Source organism: Saccopteryx bilineata, chromosome 1 (assembly GCF_036850765.1).
Source record: "Saccopteryx bilineata isolate mSacBil1 chromosome 1, mSacBil1_pri_phased_curated, whole genome shotgun sequence".
In the NCBI taxonomy this organism is placed as follows: Eukaryota; Metazoa; Chordata; class Mammalia; order Chiroptera; family Emballonuridae; genus Saccopteryx; species Saccopteryx bilineata.
The window spans coordinates 311530629-311550151 of record NC_089490.1 but is presented as its reverse complement, the minus strand read 5'-3'; the positions used below and the strand labels follow the sequence as shown (position 1 = coordinate 311550151).

General features: G+C 42.5%; 1 protein-coding gene across 8 annotated transcripts in view; it reads right to left on the bottom strand.

Annotated features, from left to right (window-relative positions):
* LOC136315591 (protein O-glucosyltransferase 3) overlaps positions 1–19523 on the bottom strand; it is a 112342-nt gene that overhangs the window by 36028 nt on the left and 56791 nt on the right. For 6 of the 8 annotated variants that reach the window (XM_066247348.1, XM_066247311.1, XM_066247320.1 and 3 more), the window contains 2 exons: positions 12390–12435; positions 4246–4381 (listed from right to left, as the gene is read on the bottom strand). In XM_066247348.1, coding sequence (XP_066103445.1) covers positions 4246–4381; positions 12390–12435 — 182 coding nt within the window. The remainder of the gene's footprint in view (positions 1–4245; positions 4382–12389; positions 12436–19523) is intronic. The other 2 variants (XM_066247312.1, XM_066247330.1) reach the window with 1 other exon arrangement.

Here is a 19523-nt window from a genome sequence, read left to right as displayed (position 1 = left end):
ATGTTTTTAAGATCGACTTTTACAAAGCTGTAATAGAAGTTTCTTTTTCATACTTTTCAAACCATACTTTTTCAAAGTTAAACATCCATAATGACTTAAAGGACATAAAGCTACATTTCTTTGCCTGACCAGGTGGTGGCACAGTGGATAGAGCATCGGTCTGGGACTCAGAGGACCCAGGTTTGAAACCCTGAAGTCGTGGGCATCTAACTTGAGCATGGGCTCACCACCTTGAGTGTGGGGTCACCGGCTTGAGTGTGGGATCACTGACAAGATTCCATAGTCACTGGCTTGAGCCCAGAGGTCGCTGGCTTGAAGCACAAGGTTGCTGGCTTGAGCCCAAGGTTGCTGGCTTGAGCAAGGGGCCACTGGCTCTGTTGGAGACCTTCGGCCAAAGCATGTATGAGAATCAATGAACAACTAAAGTGACATGACTATGAGTTGATGCTTCTCATCTCTCTCTCTCTCTCTAAAAAATAAAAAAGCTACAGTTTTTTCAAACAACAGATTTTAATCATGATTTCTTTTCATACATCTTTTGTGTCATGAGTTGGCTAAAATATTTCCAAGCATGTTTACCTTAGAGGATTGTTAAAGAAATGAGAGTCTGTAAACAACATGTGGTTTCTTAGTTCTACCATTAAGAAAACAGTATTACCACCCAAAGTTCAGCACCTAATTTATAAACATACTTATTTGAATGAATTTGAGCAATAAATAAAATTTAAAGTTCTAGCCTAACCAGGTGGTGGCGCAGTGGATAGAGCGTCAGACTGGGATGTGGAGGACCCAGGTTCAAGACCCCGAGCTCGCCAGCTTGAGCGCGGGCTCATCTGGTTTGAGCAAAGCTCACCAGCTTGGATCCAAGGTCGCTGGCTCATGCAAGGGGTTACTCAGTCTGCTGAAGCCCCACGGTCAAGGCACATATGAGAAAGCAATCAATGAACAACTAAGGTGTCATAACAAAAAAACTGATGATTGATGCTTCTCATCTTTCTCTGTTCCTGTCTGTCTGTTCCTATCTATCCCTGTCTCTGACTCTCTCTCTGTCTCTGAAAATAAAATAAAATAAAATAATTTAAAGTTCTATACCATATTGTTAAATGATATGCTAACAGTAGATTGTTTTTCCTAGAAAATTAAGCTCTATTAACTGTCCTTTTATATAGCAATTTCTGTGTCAGGGACAATTCTAAGCACTTAATTTATTACTCAGTAAATCCTCACATAACCCTATAAAACTGGTATTATTTTTGGCCTCATTTTTAAAATGGGGAAACTGAGGCACAAACAGATTAAGTTGCAGAGGTCACACAGCTAGTAAGTGGATCCAGGCAGGCTACCCATACAACCACTGTGCCATAAAAGTTTACTTTTTACTTTTTCTTTCAGTGAATTATAAAGATTACTTCACTATGAGCTCATACTGTTACAAGGTTGTAAAGTTGCTACTGTCAAACAATGTTTACTCTTCTCTCTGTAGCAAGGTCAGGGCATGGTGTCCATGTTATGGCCCAGTGACCTCCTTATAACACCAAGGACCTAGGCCAATTCAAGGCCCAGGGCTCATGCTTACTAGGTCCACAGTCTTTGTGTGCTCAGATAAGGCACAGCATATTCTCAGTTTGTTGGTGTTTCTTTGAATTGTGTTTATTTAATCATATTTGACATATTTTCCTCAATAAAAACCTATTAGAATTTAAATAGAACCCATAATGCTTTAAGGTTTTAAGATTCCCTAAAACCCACATTGTAGTAGATATAATTTTTACCGTAGTCATGTTACAGTGAATATAAATAAGTAGATTACATATTTATTAAAGAAATGTTCACTAAAGAAAATCAAATCTGACATAAGAAATAAGTTATGGGATTATTTAAATTGCTGAAGAAGTTTTTGGTTTACAGAAATCTTTTATTCTGAGCTACAGAAAATGGTACACTTTCCTCAGTTATTTAAAATTATTCATCATGAAAATATTTGATTTTAACTCTTCTATGACAGGGGAAGTGAGGCTTATCAGCATCTGAATGATGTCAGCGGGATGTCCTGTGACATGTCAATTCTATTAAGGCAGGTGCTGGAGGCATTTTGACACCTGTACTGCATTATCCCTGCCCTATATTATTTGTAAGTTGGTGCTATTAAGTTTGCACAGTTTATAGAAGAACTAATCTTGCACATTAAGATTCTGTAATTAAATAATTTTCAGGAAATCATCCTGTCAATGCTTTAAAGAAGAAAAGATTTTCTTGTCTCTAAAATAATTTATTCCATATATCCACAAATAAAATAACCAAGCAATACCAAACTATATATAAGGTAGGGGGGAAAAAGAAAAATAGAAAAAAGACACCCCAAAAAACAAAAACTGTGTAAATGAGTAATAAAAATCGGCATTTATTTATTTATTTATTTTTATTTATTTAATTTGACAGAGACAGAGTTAGAGAGAGGAACAGATAGGAACAAACAGAGAGGAAGGGAGAGAGATGAGAAGCATCAGTTCTTTGTTACGGCATCTTAGTTGTTCATTGATTGCTTTCTCATATGTGCCTTGACCCAAGGGCTACAGCAGAGTGAGTAACCCCTTGCTCAAGCCAGCGACCCTGCACTCAAGCTGGTGAGTCCGCACTCAAGCAGAATGAGCCCAACTCAAGCCGGCGACCTTGCGGTTTCAAACCTGAGTCCTCCATGTCCCAGTCCAACGCTCTATCCATGGAGCCACCGCCGGGTCAGGCAATAACAATCGGCCTTTAAAACTAATTATAATAAGATCTCTTTTGGTTGCTATTCTCCCTTTCAAACTGTCATTTTCTTTCCTGAAATAAAGTCTTTTGCTGCTTACAAAAGCAGTATGTGATCATAACAGAAAATACAGGAAAGTATAACAAAAGAGGTAAAATCACCTGGAACACTTCCAGAGATAACTACTCCTAACATCCCCATAGCAGGATTTTAAATTATTCAAAGTAACTTAGAATCCCAAATTAACAATATTGTCTTACTGACTAATCTTGAGATTAAAAATTTTTTTAAATTCTGTTCTGCTTCTCCTTTTATTTTCAGAGAAGCCAAGTCATTTTTTTCATTTCATGTACAGGAGCTCTCCCCGACTAGCAAAACTTTTTTTTGAAACAGTTTTTCCTATCTCTCTTTTCTTTTTTTTTTTTTTCTTTTCATTTTTCTGAAGCTGGAAACAGGGAGAGACAGTCAGACAGACTCCCGCATGCGCCCGACCGGGATCCACCCGGCACGCCCACCAGGGGGCGACGCTCTGCCCACCAGGGGGCGATGCTCTGCCCATCCTGGGTGTCGCCATATTGTGACCAGAGCCACTCTAGCGCCTGGGGCAGAGGCCACAGAGCCATCCCCAGCGCCCGGGCCATCTTTTTGCTCCAATGGAGCCTTGGCTGCGGGAGGGGAAGAGAGAGACAGAGAGGAAAGCGCGGCGGAGGGGTGGAGAAGCAAATGGGCGCTTCTCCTATGTGCCCTGACCGGGAATCGAACCCGGGTCCTCCGCACGCTAGGCCGACGCTCTACCGCTGAGCCAACCGGCCAGGGCCCCTATCTCTCTTTTCTGAGGCAAGTTCTCAGCCAGGAACCATCTGAGTCCCTAGGTTGATGGTCCCACCGGATGTCTCTCACTAACCACCTCACAGACCCAACTATAGAGCCAAGGTGATGTCATTGCCTTTGAAAATTAAATTTCGTTCCTCATGGTGAAGCTGGTGAACTACTTTTCAAGTAGCCATTGTTGACACAGAATAACCTATGTAAAAGAGGTTATGCTTATATAATAATAACGTCCATGTACATGTTGTGCTTTTGCAATCTGTTTATTTATCATTAACTATTGTACAAGGTTAATTGTTTAACAACAATTATATTTTATCAAATGTAGTTGGATAGGTTGTAATCAGTAAACAATAAAAGTTTATTAAGAACAGTAAACTTTATAGATATATTTCCTTTTCACTTGAGGTTAAATATTAAACATTAGTACCATTTCATAGATTTATCAGCCTTGGTCTAAGAATATTTGCTTAGATTATATTCAAATATAAAATTCTTTAATATTTGTATTAATATTATATAAGAGCATCCTCTTTAGATAAGGTAAACAAGAAGACCTTGAAATTAAAGAACAGAGTTTGATATGTTCCGAGCATTTTCATACAAACTGTAATTATTATTTGCTTTAGTACTGGGAGTTGCAAAGGCTATTTGATGCATAGACTTACCTCGGAAAAACTCATTCTCCAACATGGAAGAATCCCACGGAGGCTCGCCACTTCCCTCCCTCATGCCTGCTGGCTTGGGGACAAATGCACTGTCAACTGCTTGATTTTCCAGAGTTGAATTGTATAGTTCTGCCTGCTAGTTGTAAAATAGAAAATGCAATATTATTTCTGGACTTTCTGCAGGCAGAATACTCACATGTTTCTACAAAAATGTTCCAAGCTTGAAAGTACTAGTCTAAGGACTGCAATTGATTTTCCTAACTTTTGTTTCTCAACTTACAAAATTTTGTTGTTTGTGTCATTTTCAAGTGATCATAAAGTTCTCTATCCCTATATTAGTTCTTTTTATTATGAGTCTTCAGGCAAGATATTGAGCCTTTCTCTGATAAAGATTCCTACAAAATTAATCAGCACTACACAAATCTTAGGGAGGTTCCTACAAAATAGAAAAGAAATTGATCTCTGAAGTTGGGATTATTGTCTCCATGGCCCCAATGACTAGAATTTTAGATTTTCTTTTTCTTTCCCTTCCTTCTTTCCTTCCTTCCTTCCTTCCTTCCTTCCTTCCTTCCTTCCTTCCTTCCTTCCTTCCTTCCTTCCTTCCTTCCTTTTGTGTGTGTGTGTGAGAGAGACAGTGAGACAGAGAGAGGGACAGACAGACAGGAAGGGAGAGAGATGAGAAACATCAGTTCTTCGTTGTGTTGCCTTAGCTGTTCATTGATTATTTCCTTATATGTGCCTTGACCAGGGGGCTCCAGTTGAGCCAGTGACCCCTTGCTCAAGCCAGTGACCTTGGGCTTTAAGCCAGCAACTTTTGGGCTTAAGCCAGTGACTATGGGGTCATGTCTATGATCCCACACTCAAGCCAACCACCTCGTGCTCAGGCTGGTGAGCCCGAGCTCAAACCGAGGGCCTTGGAGTTTCAAACATGGGTCCTCTGCATCCCAGGCCAATGTTCTATTCACTGCGCCACCACCTGGTCAGGCTAGAATTTTAGATTTCTTAACACTGTACCTATTCTATCAAGAACTGGTTAGCTGAAGCTTGTAGTAGACCTTAAGATTCATGAACTTGATGGATTGGGGGGGGGGGGTTTCTATCTACAGAATTCACATAGAATGGTAGAACCTACCAGACAGACATTAAGATGCTGATTAGTAGTTCTGAAATAAAGGTGCTGAAAAATATGATCTTAGAAACTTTTTTTCAAAAATCATCACTTGTTGCCTGACCTGTGGTGGCGCAGTGGATAAAGCGTCGACCTGGAAATGCTGAGGTCGCCGGTTCGAAACCCTGGGCTTGCCTGGTCAAGGCACATATGGGAGTTGATGCTTCCTGCTCCTCCCCCCTCCTCTCTCTCCCTCTCTGTCTCTCTTTCTCCCTCTCTCTCTCCTCTCTAAAAATGAATTAAAAAAAATCATCACTTGTTTTACAGGAGTTAGGAGAATGATGTAGAGCTAAAGTTGTCTTTACTAGCAAATGTTTATTTTGACTTAATCAAATCCATCACTGCCCTACTTTCAAGCTTTAATTTGTCCTGACCTGGGGAAATCATCCACTACCACACCTTCACTTTTTCTTTTTTTGCCAAAGCTCCATTTGCATTTCCTCTGTCAAACTGGCTCTGTCACTCCTGGCTCCGCATGAGCTATCTCTGACCCAGGCTAGCAGCCACTTCCCACTCCAGTGCCTTTATTTTTAGTCTACTCTGCTACCTTGAATCGCAAATCCTTTTCTTTCTCAAGTTTTCCTTTTCCATTTGCTATTTACCATTACATGTTATCTCACCCTGAATGCCTCAAACCAAATCTTTAATCTTTCCGAAACTGCAGGTTTTCTCCTCCAGCACAGGTCTGTCTAGTTTGAAAGCTCAGGTTCCTTAATCCCTACATTCCTTACCATCTAGTATTTTCACTTCCGCCTGTTTTCTTTCTCAAGATCTAGGTCAGTTATTTTTGATAGAAGCCCTGCCCAAATTCATTGATGTGTGGTTTTCAGTTCTATGGGCAAGCCATAACTGAATACATACAAAGGAGATTTATTAGTAAGACAGAAACTACCAGTGATAATTTGTTGGTCAATGGATATAATTTAACACACTAATAGAAAATTCAGAAGTAAACAAATGTTAGAAGCAAAACATAACTACAGTGAGATGCCAATGGTAGGCAATAAAACCAGAAACAAATTTCAGAAACCATTTGAGAAATCAGATCAGTTACAGCTAAAGCCTTTTCTTTCCAAAATGCATCAAGATATTGTTCTCTTTTGTGCCTTTCTTACTGTCTCTCCAAGGTTTTATTTGTGTTAGTAACAATTAGTCACACATCTAATTTGGGAAGAAGGCCATTCTTCCAAAATCTGCAGTTTTGGTAGTTGGCACAGAACCAGACACATCTGATTAAGAGAATAGCAAGCATTGTTGTCTCACAACCATTTTAACACCCAAACAAACTTCAGATTTCCTCTATGTAGACCAGAGTACATGCTTTTGGCCTCCTGGATCACAATCCAGTGTAATGAAAATAAATGCTTAGATGAAAAATATAGGAACTGAGGGCCCAGGTAGAGAGATGAACCTCTTCAAGCTGGAAAGGATCACTTCCATCGAGAGACCCTGAATGTCTACCAGGGTGTCTCGTTTGGTTACATGTCTACCAGATTCTCTACTTCAAGACCAACCCTACTCACCCAACATGCTAAAACTCCTTCCAACACACATCTATCTAAATTATGTGACTAGGAGAAGATTTGGATAATTTATTTACACTCAACTTTTACTCTGCAAGAAGTGTTTTCCAGTGTAAAATTTAAAAAAGTGACTGCTAGTCAGTGGTAGGTATCACACATGGAGAAAACAGAACACTGTCACTACCCTACAGACCCTTTTATTTAAGCTATCTGTCAGCTATTATTATTAATAGCAGCAGCAGCTACATGTTAATTATTCTAGGCAATGTGCTTAGGGAATCATATGGATTACTTTATTTCATTTTTTTTATTTTAAAAATTTATTTATTGATTTTAGAGAAAGAAGAAGGGAGAGAGAGAGAGAGACAGGCAGACTGACAGACGAGACCAAAACATTCATCTGTTACCGTACGTGCCCTGACTGGGGATCAAACTGCAACCTTGGTGTATCGGGATGATGCTCCAACCAACTGAGCTATCCATCCAGGGCTTTATTTTATTGTTTTAACAACCCTGTGAGGTTTGCACTATTATATTCTCACTTTGAGAATAGTCCACTAGAGAAAAGAGGTCATTTACTTCAGGTCACACTGGTGGAGGGAAGGGTTCATTTCCGATCTGTTGGATTACAGAGCCTGTGCTGAATCACCTCTCTCTACTTTTTTTTATTAGTTTACCAGTGTACTCTGTCCTAGTGGTAGGCATCTTCTGAGGCCAAACACAGGCCTTAGAGCTGCTGGAAAGGAAAGTCACCTGAAATTTCCAGATACCTAGAGTAGCGGTAGTCCTCCGGTGCCCAAAGCACACGGATCCCCAGTCAGGGCTCAATTTTGGACTCAGAACCCCCCTCAAGATAAGGTTCCATGCCATGAGGTTAACGTAAAAAAGGAAGTGTATTTCCCATTTTTGGTCCAGAGGATGAGGTCCAAACACTTCTGTGAAGCAAAAATTTTCCAGCTTTTGATGTAAGCCTTTCCTTCCCCAACTCCCTTTAAGTGCTCTGTGCTCTGCCCTCACCACACACAGTTCTCTAAAATGCTGTACACTCTTTCCTAAGCCTCCATGTCTCTGTTCCTTATCTTTGCTCTTTCTCCTCTTCTTCTCCTGGAACATATGAACTCACCCCTCAGGTCTAGTTCATACATCAGGGTCTCTGTGAGCCCTTCTCCAATTCTCCCAGGAAGGATGAGTCACCATAGTATATTTGCACGCACCTCTGGTATGACACCTGTTATGTCACATCAAAGTTGTTTACATTCTTTTCACTCTTACTTTACCACTAGACTGCTCCCCTCCTCCCTACCATACATTTCAGTCCCCACCCTGATCTAAAATGCCAGAGATTTGAAAACAAATGAATCAGTACTATGGAAGGGGACCAACCTCTAACCTAACTAAGAAAGCACAGTATTCTCCTTTGTGTCCTGAGCACCAGGTACAGCATCAGCATGTAAGAGGCTGACTAACATTCACTGAATTGAATTCTAAGACTGTTCTTCCCACAATACTATTTCCCACTTTTCTAACACATTTTTGTACACTCATTTATCATTCCCATTTTGCAGCTGAAAAAAACTGAGTCCTGGGTAAGTGATATGAATAATAAATGGTAGCACTCATACTCATAGGATCTGATCCCTAACCCTGTTCTTACCACTATGTTGTTTTTTACTGTTGTTTTACTAATGTACATATTTTTAATTAGATAGTAAATTCTCTGAAGACAGGAACCTTGCTTTAAACATTCTATGCCATCCATGCACACAGTTATGGACAGATATATAATATATGAAGGTAGAAAATTACGTATATGAAATTTCTAGTAAAGACTATTACAGAAATTTAGACACTGAATATTTACAATACAAGACTCAGAAAAGCATTTCTGAGGTAGGAGGTACAATGGTTAAACCCATGAGTTCTACAGAGGTCCAAATCCTGGTGCTGCCTCTTAATAGTTGTATAACTTTGGGCAAGTTACAAGTTACTTAATCTATCTGTTCTTTAGTTCCTTTTTTGGTAATATGAAAGAAAATTGTAATATTATAACAGTAGCAACAAAACCCCTCACCTTGTAAGATTAAATGAATTATAGTTGTAATACACTTTATTTATTTATTTATTTATTTATTTATTTATTTATGTATAGTAATACACTTTAGAATGCTGTCCAGCACTTAATAAGTCCTTATTGTTAGTCATTACTATTCTTCTGTGGTTTAGAGGGTTTCCTGGAAGACTCCTGATGACGCCTAGAGTCTAACAAGCTACAAAGACGTCCCACAATGTTAGAGGTCAAAGTCTCAAAATGCTGCCTTTTAGGATCTCAATTACATTCTCAAACACGGTACATCAAATAGGCTGAGCAAAATGAGGCCTTTTAACCAACTCCAATTTCCTCTACTGATGTTTTCTGTAATGCTGACACGATGAGACAAACAAACCTGTCACAGACTGAACTTAAACTAAGTCAAACCTGTAGAACAGAGGTTGGGGCAGAAGCCTACGCTCACTGATGTTATCAAATGCCTTGATAAAGTCAACAAAGAGATTTTTCAAGGTGTTCCAGAATTTGGTTTGTGTTTGCTTTCTTGCAAAGGTCAAATTCGCCAATGCATTTTGTGGCTTAAAAACCACTGATTCACTTCTTTCAATTTCTGAGTGCTCAGGTTGTGCCAGGCAGCAGGGAGACACAGGTGGGCAGACAGTTCTGGTCTCAAGAAGCCACACTGGCCCAACGTGGGAAGTGCACTGGAGGTGTGTTTCTAGGGATCCAGAGCTGGCATGTTGCCTAAGAGTAGCCCCCGATAATCAAGTGGCCAAGGCCATTTGTTTTGTTTCTGTTCTCATTTATGTAGACTATTTCGACCTTGGATTCCTCACCTTTAAGGAGATGGTTCATGACTGCTGGAAATTTGCTCCTTAGGGAACATTTGGAAATTTCTGGAGATATTTTTGATTGTCACAGCTTAGTGGAGAACTACTGACATCTAGTAAGTAGAGGCCAGGTATTCTACTAACCATCGTGCAATATATAGAATAGCTCACAACAGAATTATTCAGCCCAAAAATGGAAATAGCACTGAGGTTAAGAGAAACCCTGACCTATCTGTCTCTAAGTTTCTCTCTGTTTTTTTCAAACCATTTGTTTCCTTTAAACCAAAGCAAGTGTTTAAATAGCAGCTTTCTTCTCTTTTGAATGGAAGGTTATCTAATAAAGTAGTACAGTCTCCTATAAAATAACAGAATCCCCTCTGCACGATTCCTGCCAGGCCGCCAACCAAGTTGGGAAGTGTATTACCTTAAATCTTAGCAAGAATCCCTGGAGCATCAATAGCTAATTTGCAGCTTTCTGCCAGCTTTCTGCAGGCTTAAGTGGATAGGACTTTCAAAAATAAATCTACATATCACACAAAACCTTTGTTTTAAACAGTAGTTTCATTTCTTTCCTCCCTTCTACTTTTTTAAAAATTTTTCTTAAGCTGGAAATGGGGAGAGACAGTCAGACAGACTCCCGCATGCGCCCGACTGGGATCCACCCGGCACGCCCACCAGGGGCGAAGCTCTGCCCACCAGGGGGTGATGCTCTGCCGAGACCAGAGCCACTCTAGCGCCTGGGGCAGAGGCCAAGGAGCCCTCCCCAGTGCCCGGGCCATCCCCGCTCCAGCTCCAATGGAGCCTTGGCTGCAGGAGGGGAAGAGAGAGACAGAGAGGAAGGAGGGGGTGGGGTGGAGAAGCAAATGGGTGCTTCTCCTGTGTGCCCTGGCCGGGAATCGAACCCGGGTCCCCCGCATGCCAGGCCGACGCTCTACCGCTGAGCCAACCGGCCAGGGCCTCTTCCCTTCTACTTTTTATAAAAGTTATTAACTGGGATCAACAATCACTTGAGTTACATTTATTTTCCCAGCTCTTACTTTTTAGATCAACATGCTATGTGCATGAAATGGTTAAATGCAAGTAGCAATCAAGAGTGTCAGAGAAAGAAATCATTTAATTCTCAGATTGGATTTCCAAGTCTTGAGAATGCTAAATTAGCTCTACTGTTTTATAACTGCTAGGTATTTGTATTTCTTTTTACATTCCTCGTATGCCGCAGACACCATGGCTCTCAAATGATAGAGGCCGGTGAACTTGGAGCACTTCTCAAAGGAAAAGCGAGAATACAGAAGCATCCTGGAGTAGGGCTCTGTCCCCGTGGAGAGCAAAGCTCTATGTGTGCTGCTTCAGGCCACTGCTCAGTTAAAGGGCAGTCTCCAGGTCGTGAGCCGCTGGGGCTCATACGCAGACAGGCCTGTGGGGCTGATGCAGCAGTAGGCATTGCTAACTTCTGGCTGTGGAGTTATAGAGACCCAGATTTTCTAATCTCAACTCTACCATTAACCAGTGACCTTGAGAGCATGATCTTTGACTTCTCTCAACCTCAGTTTTTCATCTTTAAAATGGAGATGATAATAGTACTTTGTATATTTCCTCTGAGTAGTAAATGAAATGATCTATGTCAAGTGCCTGGGTGACAGACAGTAAGTTCTAGATTAGAGTGTGGCTGTTGGTGCTGGTATCAGGGTTGGGGCGCAAGAGTCTAACTGAGAGAGAGATAGGGTTCAGAGTCATCCACACGGAAGGAAAAGAAGTAGCATTACCCTGGAGGAGACAGGCGCTCACTTTGCTATTAAAGGACCTTTGTTATACACATTTCTCACCAGAATTCTACCCAATGCTTTCTGCAAAAAACAAAAAACAAACGAAAACACAAGAGAGAGAAAGGTAGGTATGAGCACTAAGATCATAGTGAATTGAAGGCTACCTCTACCTTCTTCCTACACTCTTAGGTCCTTCCACAATTCTCATTCTTTCATCTCCAAACCATATGAGCTACACAGAAGAACATAGGCCTGTGTAGATCAAAAGTTAAGAACACGAAAAAACAAGAAACAGAAAACTTATAGCTTCTCAATCTTGTAAACATGCAAAGCAGAGAAATAAATTGAAATCTAAGCCCTTAGTGGAGAGTCATGTTGGGTCAGTGCCCTCATGTAAACTTGTTCCGGCCAAATGCATCTCACCTACCAGTGGCTTCCTCTTTGAATACAGATGATCTTATCCAGAACAGGTCTAGCCCAGACCAACACTGACTTGCAAAAGTGGTGATGCATCTTGCCTCTGCCCAACACTTTAGTGCTCCATGGGAGTGACATGTGGTAAAATATCAGAGATGCCACGGTGGTGTGACACACAATGGCCTCACTCCTTCTTGGAAGAGCCTGCTGTTTGAACATTTCAATACCAGAGTCAAAACTGGGAACCAGCCATGAATGGAAAACGGTGAACTTTCTAGGAGAAATCTAAGCTTCTTCAGTAAAGTTACAGATGAGCCAAAGAGAAAATAGGTAGCCAACCAGGCATGACATCGACTCTGAATTCCGTAGCGCAACCTTTAGTTTCCAGTTACTTACCACAGCAGTTCCCTTCACAGACGCAGGTCCTGCATGACTGTCACACCTGCAGAAAGAATTTGAAATAATTTTTTTGAAGAAGTGCCTAACTTTTTCCAGGAGGAAAATCAACAGCCCTCTGTCATTATACCTTGATATTTTAAAAAGATATATTTCTAATAGTCTAAAGGAAGACAATTATTGGTTACTGCATCATTGAAAAAAAATTTCAGAAATCTTCCCACATGATTGCTTAGGATTGATGTTTTTACATCTTTGTCACTCAGGTAGCCAAGAAAAAATTACATAATAGTGGGTTTGTAGTTGAAGGCAGCATAAGACATAATAGCAAAATGGTTACATTTGTTGAGTGTTTACCATGTGTGCAGCCAATGTTCACACATTCTGTGCTTATGTTAATTAGTTTAAATACATCATTCTCGTGAAGTGGATACTATGTCTACTCCCATTTTACAGACCAGGGGATGGAGAGACAGAGAGGTTAGAAGATATTACCCAAGCTCTATATTAATATTTATAGTTTAAATACTGCTTTTATTTTTATTCTTCCTTTCCCTATAGTTTTATTAAGCCTTTATGCTTTCTTCATGTTCCCCTTATTTTCAGTGCTTTGGAAGAAACAAATATGACTGCCATAGGAAACTTGTTCTCAGAGAGCATTTATAATAGGAAAGATTAGATAAATAAAGAGCCAAAATACAAGCCAAGATGCCATAAGGACAATAAAGAGACGTAAGTAAAATGCGTTGAAAATGCAGAGGGGCCAGTGGGCACTTCCCGAGGATAAACCAGGAATGTAACGGAGAAGATGATGGTTGAACTGGTACCAGAGACGAAGGACAGCTCGAGCAAGAGCGTGGAGGTGGGAGAGCACAAGGGAGGCTGGGGGTGGGCCAGTAATTCAATTTGCCAGGAGCCAGGAGAACATGCCAGATTGTTAAGGCTTTTTCCAGAGCCCTGTGGGGGCTGCAGCCTTCACAGTGCACCCACACAACTCGATGCTCTCCCTAGCTCCCCAGGTCCTTAGGGTGATTCAAAACGAGAACATGGAGGCAGAAATCAGTTTTTGAGAGTGGTAGATGTGGAAGATGTCACTTCAGAGGATGCTTGGAGCACAGTGGGGACAGAGTGCCCCGAGCAGAAGGGTGTGCTGTGAGCTTAAGGATTCTCCAGGAGGGTGTGCCAAGCTGTGTGCCATTGTGGGTTTAGGCAGCAGGGGACCGGACACAGCCAGCCCGGATGCCCACAGTCTCTGCACCCCCGCCCAGGCCCTCCTAAACCTTTATTTATGTTTCTGCTGTGACTGGCTTCCACTCATAGAGTGGATAAAAGCAACAGTGCTATCCTGAAGGCTATGCTGGCACAATGCTCTGGATTTAGTGGTTTCAAGAGGTACGGAGCTACCTCATCTTCTGCACTTGCCTCAGATCCTACTGGTGTCGTGCCTTCAAGGTCTCTCTCACCCCCCATTTCTCCAACTGCACTCGTTCTCTCTTATATCAAACTGCCAGTTTCTCTCCTGGACTTCTCTCTAGCCTTTATACCACAGAGAAAGCTGTCTAAAATGCGAATTTAATCTTATCAATTTCCCACTTGAACTCTTACAAGATATTAGCCAACATCTTAACACGACAAGGTGTTTCTTCTATCTGATGAGCCCCCCTGAGAGCCCTCACCCTTCAAGCTTTATCTGCTCACACTCCACTCTTCCATACGTGCCTGTATGCTAGGCTTACCAAATGTATCTTCCTCCACAAAACATTCTCTCTTGTCTCCATCCCTTTGCAGATACCATTCAGAAATTCCCATTCAGTAGATTAGACTGTGGCTCAAGAATAGCCTTTTTTAAAAAAAAAACATTCTTCCCTAAGTAAAACCCTAGGTCTTTTCCCTCAAGTACTGGTGGAGCACGCTCTAGTTACTGGCCACTGAAGAGCTCCACCTGAACAGACACAGGCAATTATTATTATTATTATTATTATTTTTTGTATTTTTCTGAAGATGGAAACGGGAAGGCAGTCAGACTCCCGCATGCGCCCGACCAGGATCCACCCGGCACGCCCACCAGGGGGCGATGCTCTGCCCATCCGGGGTGTCGCTCTGTTGCGACCAGAGCCATTCTAGCGCCTGAGGCAGAAGCCATGGAGCCATCCCCAGCGCCTGGGCCATCTTTTGCTCCAGTGGAGCCTCGGCTGCGGGAGGGGAAGAGAGAGACAGAGAGGAAGGAGAGGAGGAGGGGTGGAGAAGCAGATGGGCGCCTCTCCTGTGTGCCCTGGCCGGGAATCGAACCCAGGACTTCCGCATGCCAAGCCGACGCTCTACCACTGAGCCAACTGGCCAGGGCCGACACAGGCAATTATTAGACCTCCATGTTTAAAATGGACCCAATGTCCTCCTTCCATATCCACTCCTTCCTATCTGATGAATTAATAGGTCCTATTGATTCAAACTCAGAAATCTCTCTCAAGAACATCCATATCTCTACATCTCCCTGCCTTTTCCCTCGTTAAGACATTTATCCTTTCTTGCCTGTATTTATTTATTTATTTATTTTTGTATTTTTCTGAAGTTGGAAACGGGGAAGCAGTCAGACTCCCGCATGCGCCTGACTGGGATCCACCTGGCACGCCCACCAGGGGGCGATGCTCTGCCCATCCGGGGTGTCGCTCTGTTGCGACCAGAGCCATTCTAGTGCCTGAGGCAGAGGCCATGGAGCCATCCCCAGTGCCCAGGCCATCTTTGCTCCAATGGAGCCTCGGCTGCCGGAGGGCAAGAGAGAGATAGAGAGGAAGGAGAGGGGGAGAAGTGGAGAAGCAGATGGGCGCTTCTCCCATGTGCCCTGGCCGAGAATCAAATCCGAGACTTCCACACGCCAGGCTGACGCTCTACCACTAAGCCAACTGGCCAGGGCCTCTTGCCTTTATTATTGCAATAGTACCTTAGCTGTCCTTCTGTCTCCAGGTTTTGCCCAATCCAGTTTATTCTCTATACTTCCGCCAGAATGACTAGTATAAATTGACATGTGCTGCTTTTCTGCTTAACATTTTAATGATTCCCATTTGCACTCACGCAAGAATTCTTCTCTGCATTAAGAAGACCCTATATCATCTAGTCCCTGAATATTCCCAGCCTCCTGTCTCACTTTCCTGTGTTCCTTCTGTCATAGGAAATTTGCCACACTCCTAAACCGAAGTACTCATTGCTTCTTTGCCTGAAACAGTTTTCTACCACTTGTTTGCCTGAGTAACTATCTCATCCTTGAAGAATCATTATAAACATCATTTTCCCTGGGAGACCGGCCCAGACTCTAGATACCAAGACTTAGATTCTTGGTCTAAGATACACATCCCTCAAATGTGCTCCCAGAGCACACAGCACTCCCCCTTCTCAGCACGAGTCTATGTTTCTCTATTTCCTTTTTTGTTGTCCTCACAAGAGTAAGGCCTGCGGAGCCAAGGGCTGTTGTTCTGTTCCATAGTGCTGCACGTGAAATTCTTCAGATCATATTTACTGAGTAAATGAGCAAGTGTGTTCATTTTTAAATAGTTCTTTTTAGATTTTATTTATTTTATTTTTTAGAGAGAGACAGGAAGGGAGAGAGAGAGTGAGGAGAGAAATGAGAAGCGTCAACTTGTGCTTGTTTCACATTGTTGTTCATTGACTGCTTTTCATACATGACTTGATCAGGAGGCTTGAGCTGAGCCAGTGACCCCTTGCTCAAGCCAGTGACCTTGGGCTCAAGCCAGCGCCTTGGGGATCATGTCGATGATCCCACACTCAAACCAGCGACCCTGTGCTCAAGCTGATGAGCCTGCATTCAAGCCAGTGGCATTGGGGTTTTGAACTGAGGACCTCAGGGCTCTATCCACTGTGCCACCACAGGTCAGGACAAATGTGTTCATTTTTATCCTCAGCTCATCTGTTCCTCCTCCTATATTCTTTCTCATCATCCGTCTAGTTTCCTAAGTCAGAGTGGAGAGTTCACCTCCACTCCTCTTTCTTTCTAACCCACCACATCCAATTACCAGGCTCTCATGAGTCTGCATTCTAAACTGTGCACAGATCTGTCCACTGTGTCCTCTTCATTGCCACTACCTTTGTTTAAGCCACTACCATCTCAACATTCTCTTACCTGGGTGCTTTGACTCAAAATTTGTCCCCTCAAATCTGTTCTTTGAGCTACGGCTGGAGCAGTTTCTCAGCCTTGGCATTGCTGTCATTTCCTTGGCATGGTGGTCTGTTGTGCACATGGCAGGGTGCTTAGCAATAGGTGAAACTAATAAGAGATAGGGTAGGAGAGGGTGGCAGAACCCTTCCCTCTATATGCCAACAGCACCTACTGTCAATTGTAAAAACCAGTACTGTCTTCAGACATTGCCAGATGTCTTTTTGGGACAAAACTGCTCTTGGTTGAGAACCACTGAGCTAAGGTGATTCTTCTAAAATAAAAATCTGATTATGTCACTTCTCTGTTTAAAAACTGTATCAGTGGAAAAAAAGACAAACATGCACATGCATACACACATGAAATACACCAAAATGTGTTTGTCCAGTGGGTAGTTTTTATCTAATATATGTGTGATACATATATGTATATGTGTATATATATTATATATAATAAGTATATATAAATAATAAGGAAAAGAATGGTATTACTCAAAAAAGTGATTAATGGCTCCCTGCTGTCTGCAGGATCAATCAAATCCAAGTTCCTTAGCATTGCACATATAAGGTCCCTCTATTCTTGACTCTGCCACCCTCTCCTACCCTATCTCTTATTAGTTTCACCTTTTCCTCAGTTCCTGAGGGTCACTGAACCTCAGGGACCTAGATGACTGCTTTTTCCAGTCTCTGTACCTTTGCTGTGTTATTCTTTCGGCCTGGTGCCACATTCCAAATCTTAATCCCTTAGTCTTATGTGTCCTTCAAAAATTGGCTCTCTTCTTCCAGGAAGCCTTCTGGATCCTTCAGTCCAAGCTAAGTGCTTCTCCTATAGGTTCTCAGAGCAGGCATACCCTGCATTGCCTGTAGCACTCACCATATTACACCATAACCATCAATGCACTTGGCTGTTACCCAGGTTGCCATGAGGCCAGATAGTGTCCCTGTGTGAATTCTAAAGGGCACCCCTTCCTCAAGATCCTTACTGTTATTTGCCAGAGAACTGCCTCAGTAAGTACACGAATCCATGATGATCACGAGGTGACTGGCACTGCCGGGAGATCTGCAGTGAAACTCCTGACCAACCACACGTGGTAACCTGGTGTTCCCCACCAGATTATGACGTCCTCCTGGCAGACTTGGCTTTGTTTTCATTATTTTATCTCTAACACTAAATACAGCATCTGATCCAGAGTAGGGCTCTGATAAAAGCTCAATAAATAAATGAAGGAGAAACTATCACCTCAGCTACTGGCACCCATGCCAGGAACTCTGACAGCCCTTAGCATAGAGGGTATAGGAAGCTATACTGTAGTGGGTCCCAAACCAGAATGAACATCTAAACATCCTGCAGAATTAAACATACATTACAATGAAAAATAGCCTGACCAGGCGGTGGTGCAGTGGATAGAGCATTGGACTAGGATGCCGAGGACCCAGGTTTGAGACCCTGAGGTCACCAGTTTGAACGCGGGCTCATCTGGTTTGAGCAAAGCTCACCAGCTTGGACCCAAGGTCACTGGCTCGAGCAAGGGGTTACTTGGTCTGCTGAAGGCCCACAGTCAAGGCACATATGAGAAAGCAATCAATGAACAACTAAGGTGTTGCAATGGAAAACTGATGATTGATGCTTCTCATCTCTCTCCATTCCTGTCTGTCTGTCCCTATCTATCCCTCTCTCTGTCTCTGTAAAAAAAAAAAAAAAAAAAAAAAGGTAAACATCCCTGGGGTCTGATTATCTGTCATTGTTTTTAAATTGCTGATGAGGTTATAATAATGATTGAGCAGATCAAAAAGGAAATGCTGGCCGGGAACCCAGGATGAAATTCCAAACCACTGCCCTTGTCTTGCTTCTCCCTCCTGTCACCACGACCCTGATGTTTATCTGTGGACAGCACACCTGATGTGGAGCATTTCCAGAGAAAGAACCTGCTGACCCTGACTTCCTTCAGGCTAGGTGTCTCAAGTTTCTGTGTTGAGGCCCTCAGCTAGGAATGGGGAAGAGGACATGGTAGGACACTTGTAGAGAGAAAATAAAATTACCCACCAGAATCTAGGGAAAAGGTCAGACCTGTGGTGATGCAGTGGATAGGACGTCGACCTGGAATGCTGAGGTCACCAGTTCGAGGCCCTGGGCTTGCCCGGTCAAGGCACATAGGGGAGAAGCAACTACTCTAAGTTGATGCTTCCTGCTCCTCTCCCCCTTTCTCTCTCTCTGCCCCGCCCCCTCTAAAATCAATCAATAAAAAAAAAAGTCTAGGAACAAAGACAATCTGCCTCTAATTTTCCAAAACAGTATTTGAATTTATTTTGCTTATATAAACTAAGGTTGCAGCTGGACTGCCTATGCTGTGTACATCCTCTGGACCAGGCAAATTCGGGCATGTCTGAAGAGCAGCTAGGTGGATCCACCAAAGCTCTTTGCATCTCAAGGGGAAAAAATTATGCTAAAGGAACAGGGTGGTGGGCCTGCATACACTCATGTCAGGATAGAACTTGTCATTCCCTAATCACAGCTTACTGTCTGCTAACCACTCTGATGGTCCTCAGAGAAAAGAAGCAGTCTTAATTTAACTGTACATGTTGCTGATTAGCCTATGAACTATATAGTCCCCTTGTATATGCACTTTGCCTAGTCCTTGGGATTACAACAGAGGAAAAAGTAGCAGGCAAAAACCCACATCCCTAAAATCTGATAATGAACTGGTGGCACGTGGCTGCACGGCTCTGGAATGTGTGTGGACATGAGGGTATGGCCCCCTTGAAGCGGCAACTTTATTGTGGAATAGGTCGGAACATGACACAGAGTAGCACATACACCCCCTACCCATGGGGGGAGGGCGTTGCTATAGTAACCTGGGGGCTGGAATAAGAAAGGAACAACTGTGGCTGCTATGTGGCAGCCAGATAAGGCTGTCCCTGTTTGCTCATGGCATACACTGTTGGTTACTTGCTGAACTATGTGGAAGGAAC